This window comes from Gossypium hirsutum, chromosome D10, assembly GCF_007990345.1.
Source record: "Gossypium hirsutum isolate 1008001.06 chromosome D10, Gossypium_hirsutum_v2.1, whole genome shotgun sequence".
Classification (NCBI taxonomy): Eukaryota; Viridiplantae; Streptophyta; class Magnoliopsida; order Malvales; family Malvaceae; genus Gossypium; species Gossypium hirsutum.
This window is the reverse complement of record NC_053446.1, coordinates 25,751,038-25,756,418: the sequence shown is the minus strand read 5'-3', so window position 1 is coordinate 25,756,418 and position 5,381 is coordinate 25,751,038. Positions and strand designations below refer to the sequence as shown.

Sequence of the window (5,381 nt, the reverse complement as noted above, 5' to 3'; positions counted from 1 at the left end):
CCAAAGAGTTTCACATTCAATATCATTGAATTGCGATAGGAGAAGATTGAGAAAAGTCATACCTTTCTACCCTTGGATTGTAGAGGGAGAATGATGGTACAAATTTTGTGCCCTAATAGATTAAACTTTAAGGTTTACAGTGGGGGGCAACCAGATTAAGTGTTTCTTTGGATATACCCGACGAGCAAAAAGGCGTTGTAGTACGTCAGTGATAAAACCTTAATAAGTTTTTACGTGATGTTAACCTAAGCATTAAGGAATCATCTTCATGACATTTTGCATTCATGACATTTTGCATTCATTCAAATGTCATTCATACATATCTAGTTAGGAGCATTTGATTCATTCTGATTATGTCATCCTAATCACTAGGCACAATTAGGTTCATAAAATAGAACATACAGGTCATGTTCCCCAAGGGACAGATCAATGAAGTTACAGATCTTGCCTTCCTGCATTGACAGCGAAGCAGATCGAAGACACAAACCTTGCCTCTTTCGGTTGTGATAGAGCTGGTTGAAGACAAAAGATCTTGCCTTCCTACATTGACAGCGAAGCAGATCGAAGACACAAACCTTGCCTCTTTCGGTTGTGATAGAGCTGGTTGAAGACAAAAGATCTTGCCTTCCTACATTAACAGCGAAGCAGATTGAAAACAAAGCCTTGCGTCCATCGATTGCAGTGGAGCTAGTTAAAGAAGCAGATCTTGCCTTCTTGCATTAACAGCAAAGCAGATCAAAAACAAAGCCTTGCCTCCATCGGTTGCATTGGAGCTGGTTAAAGGTTACAGATTTTGTCTCCCTAAGCCGTAGCGGAGCAGATCAAAGACAGCAAATCTTATCTTCAGGTGTAAGGAAACGGATTCAAACCACAAGTCCTATATCCCTGACCTGTAGTGGAATAGGTTGGAAATTACAAATCTTGTCCCCCTGAAGTCACAGTGGGGCAAACTAAAGCCAGAAATCCTATCTCCCTGAAGTTACAGTGGAGCGGATTAAAATGAGGGATCTTATCTTCCTGAGATTACAGCGGAGCAGATCGAAGACACTATCCTATCTCCCTGAAGTTACAGTGGAGTGGGTTAAAATAAAGGATCTTATCTCTCTGAGGTTACAGCAGAGTAGGTCGCATCAAGTCTTATTTCCCTGAAGATGCAGTGGAATAGATTGAAAACTACAAACCTCGTCCCCCTGAAGTTGCTACGAAGAAGATAAAGGCTACAGGACGCATCTCTCTAAAATGCAGTGGAATGGATCGAAGCAACAAGACCTAGTGGACTGGAATGAAACTACTTGAAATACCAGAACAAGTCAAGACTCGGCGAGACCGGGCAGAATGGGCCTTTCTTAGTCTTTGCTCTGTTATCGTTACACGACAACGAGCAAAGAGGGGCAGCTGTTGCAGGCCCATTTACTCGGTGGCCCACTACCCGTTACAAGCCCAAGTGACAAACGGCCCAATAAGCCCAACCGGCCCCAAACTCAGTCAGACTAGGGCGGAAACACTAGCCAAGCCTAGCGCCGTGCCCATCCCTCTGCCATCGCCTTGTCCCACGCCACCACCAACTCCCTCACCTGCCCTCTAACTCCCTGCAAATGAAAGAACACGCAAAGCAGAGACGAAGGGGAGAAAATAACATTTTATTGTATCATTTTCGGGGGATAAAAGGGGGGCTTCATCACGGGATTTAGGGGGATTTTTTCTTTTTTTTGTAAAACCCACATCAGAAATCAAAAGGGAATAGAAATTTTAAAAGGTTGAATCCTTGCTATTCTTCTTGGTTTTCTCTTATTTGTTTGATCTTATTTTGTTTTTTTTTCTTTGCAAATCTATTCTAAAGTAATTAAAAATCAAAAAAGAGAAAAGAAAAGAATACCTGAATCGGCCCTTGGACTGGCCGGCGATGGTCCTTTGCCGTCGTCGGATTCGGCTCGAGAGGGGCCAAAGGTCTTGTTTTCTCCTCGACTCCCCTTTCAAAAGTTCAGGCCCTCTGAATATGCTTCAACTGCGCAGACCGGGAACTCCGTCGCGTGACGCCGGCCACCGGCCATGGCGGTGATTTGGAGCGGTCGAGAAAAGGGATTGAGGGGTATGGGATCTTCAGTTCGTCTAAAAGAAAAGAGAAAGAAATGGGGGCTGATTTGTTTTTTAGGGTTTTATTTATTTATTTATTTTTATTTATAAGATTCCATACGGCGCCGTTTAAAAGGGAAACCTGCGCACTTTTGCCCTAATGGGTAATTTGCGCCTTCGGTCCCTCCATTTCGCGTTGAAATGCAATCTGACCTTTTTATTTATTTAAATTTGGGATGCGAGTTCTGTGCCTGTTTCAATTGGGTCCTCTGACCATGTGTGCCCTTTGCACTGAAACGCCGCGCACAAGGGGGCTTGGGATATTTTCTCCTTCGCTCCCTCATACTTTCAGCGTATGGCGAGTTGGTCCCTCTTTCCTTTGTTTCTTTTAAATTTAACCCATTTTTCCTTTATTTTTTGGTTATCTTATTAATTAAATTGATAAATGTGATATTATTTTTTTATTTACATACTGTTATTATCCTTATTTTTATTTTTATTTTACTTCAAATTTTACTATATATATACATATTTAATATTTATATACACATACGCTTACATTTATATATTATAACTTACATACATATATGTATTTGCCTGCATACTTTAAAATTTTATATATGTACATACTTATATATCCTCTTTTATTTTCATAAATATATATACACGCATATTTATACATATTCTTTATATTTTAAAATTTATTTCTTTTTATGTATTTTCTATTTTTTATAATTCATAAGCATACATTTTAATATATATATATATAAATATACGTTTTATTTTTTTTAAAAATAAACATATATATATATATATGCCTATCTTTAGGTTTTATTTTATTTATTCATTCACTATTTTAAATATTAATTTTGTTTATTTTAATCCTTGCCATTATTATTGCAATTTCATTCTATTAATTATTTATTTGTCATCTTCAAATGTTTTAAAATCTAAATCTATTAGAATTGTATTTGTTTTGTTATTATATTAATATTATTGTTATATTGTTTCTTACATTATTATTCATGCATTTCGATTTATTTGTATCTATGTTATGTGTATACTTTATGACGCATATTATGTTATGGATTTTAAGTCTATGTTGCATATTCATTATAGGTCGTGTACGGTATTCTTTTCCTTCTGAACAATTTTTTTTTTCTTTTTTTTTAAATATAATCAAAATCGCACGCATTTGTTTTTTAAAAAAATTTCCACTAAATCATACTCAAAATTCAAAAGGGTAAAATTTCAAAGATAAAGGCAATATTCCGTATTTAGAAGATTCGAGAAATCGTGCCCTAACTTTCTGAGCTTCGATTTTTCTCGCGTTGATCTTAAATAATCGAATATCCTTTTAAAATTAAAATAAATGAGGTTTAAATAAAAATGAAAAGCAAGCTTACTCTCAAAAATACGATGTGTTGTGTCCTAACTTACTGGATGCGACATTTTGTTACTTCGAGATAAGAAGGCATTTTTCCATTTTGATTTATTCGAGTAATTTTAAAATAACATTAATAAGAAGGATCGTATTTTAAATTCTTTAAAGTTCTCAATTTCCGACACCAAGACATTAAGTAATTAATTAGGTACCAATTTTGGGCGTATCGAGGGTGCTAATCCTTCCTCGAGCGTAACCGACTCCCGAACCCGTTTTTCTGAATTTCGTAGACCAAAAGCGTTGTTTTAATAAAAATTAAATTGTTTATTAAAAACAACCACTTTTCGAGGTGACCCGATCACACCTCATCAAAAAAGATTGGTGGCGACTCCCATTTTCGTTTCCTTTTTCAAAATCCAAGTCGACCCCGTTTTTATCCGAAAAATGGTGTCAACAGATAATATGACCCTATTTTATTATCCCGTTAGTTCTATTTTAGAATTCTACGTTCATATATACGTACATGGTTTAATTTATAAAGGTTAAAAAGAAAGAAGGAAGATGGAAGCTTAGCTGGCCTAGAAGTAGGATTTGCATAAGAAATGTATGATGTACATAAAGGATGAGAGTGAATGCAGGAGTTGGAACTTGTTCTACAATTCTCACAATAACACTTCCATGCATACAGCATCGATCTTCCTTTGAGTTTTGTTCTATAGTATTCTTTAATTATGAAAAATAATAAAGAGGCATAATCAATCATTATTATTATTCCTAACCAAAGAAACAAAGGTGAGAGTATTGTAAATCTAATCTCGACAAACAACCATACATTTACAGTTGCGCCCATTATTTGGCAAAGGTTGACAACTACAATTCATTGCCATTCCTGAAGCTCCAACCTTGGCATTTATGGCTAAGAAACAATCCCAACCTCCTTTGATGCCGCATTGCCCTGCTATCTTTAGTTCAGTCGGGCAAAATTTAATCTCCCCTACAAACATTAACAATATGTTAAAACCAAAAAAGAATAAGGGAAGTATTTATTGAGATTGGAAGAAAGTACCTTGAGAATGTGAAGGTGAGACCAGAGCTAGCCAAAATGCAACACAAAGCATGGGGATAGTAATTGACTTGTTCATGATTTTCTTCTGATCTTCCTACTACTTGCTTTAGTGGTGTGGTGCAGGTAAAGATTTATAGGTCTCCTCGTATGGACAAGTTTGGTATACAAATCTCAAAACAAATATTTTACAATCCCAGATTGGTGACGGGTTTTTTAAGAAAAAGATTTTACAATGAAAGGGGTTTACTGGCATGTAATACAACATCTAATTTCATTAACTAAATAATTTTATTTATATAAATTATATTTTTAAAATATTAGAATATTTAATTTTCTTATAATTGATATACTTCCAGTTCTGTATATCTTTTGAATATCTTTTGAGGTGATGATTGTGGAGAATCAATTTTAAGGGACAGATTAAGAGTTAAATCTCTTGACAATTTTAAAATATATGAATTAGTATTTGATTCTTTATAAAATATAAAACATAAATCGTATTTAAGCATTATAATGTGTTGGTAAATGAGTTGTAATAGTCTAATGCAATTGACTTTAGCAACTACCATGCTTAGACTTATTTACGTTGTTAGTATCTTTTGACTGGTTTCAAATGTTTATTTTTGTGCCATTATTGAAAGCATTTTGTGCAGCAAATATTAAGGTATAATTTAATAAGATGTTTCATTAAGGAAACTCGAAATGATTTAGTATGATTACTTTTTCTTATTTGAGGAATACGATCGAGAAGTTTAATTGAAAAATATCTCTACTTTTATCTCATTCCATATAAAATTTAATTGGTGTAGAATTTCAAAAATTTATTCTTATAACACTAATTTGATTTGTGAATACCTC

At 34.7% G+C, this 5,381-nt stretch overlaps 1 protein-coding gene across 1 annotated transcript; it reads right to left on the bottom strand.

Annotated features, from left to right (window-relative positions):
- Positions 1-4,041: 4,041 nt before the first annotated feature.
- Positions 4,042-4,600, bottom strand: LOC121222198 (putative defensin-like protein 244). The gene is made up of 2 exons (XM_041102272.1): positions 4,524-4,600; positions 4,042-4,451 (listed from the first exon to the last, which is right to left on the bottom strand). Exons 1-2 carry the CDS (start codon positions 4,597-4,599, stop codon positions 4,267-4,269), a joined length of 261 nt encoding a protein of 86 aa, XP_040958206.1. The 5' UTR covers position 4,600; the 3' UTR covers positions 4,042-4,266.
- Between the last annotated feature and the right edge of the window lie 781 nt (positions 4,601-5,381).

Coding starts and splice junctions, on each gene's coding strand:
- LOC121222198 (XM_041102272.1), bottom strand. CDS start 4,599: ATGAACAAGTCAATTACTATCCCCATGCTTTGTGTTGCATTTTGGCTA. Junction 4,452..4,523: donor CTCACCTTCACATTCTCAAG/GTACTTTCTTCC, acceptor TAATGTTTGTAG/GGGAGATTAAATTTTGCCCG.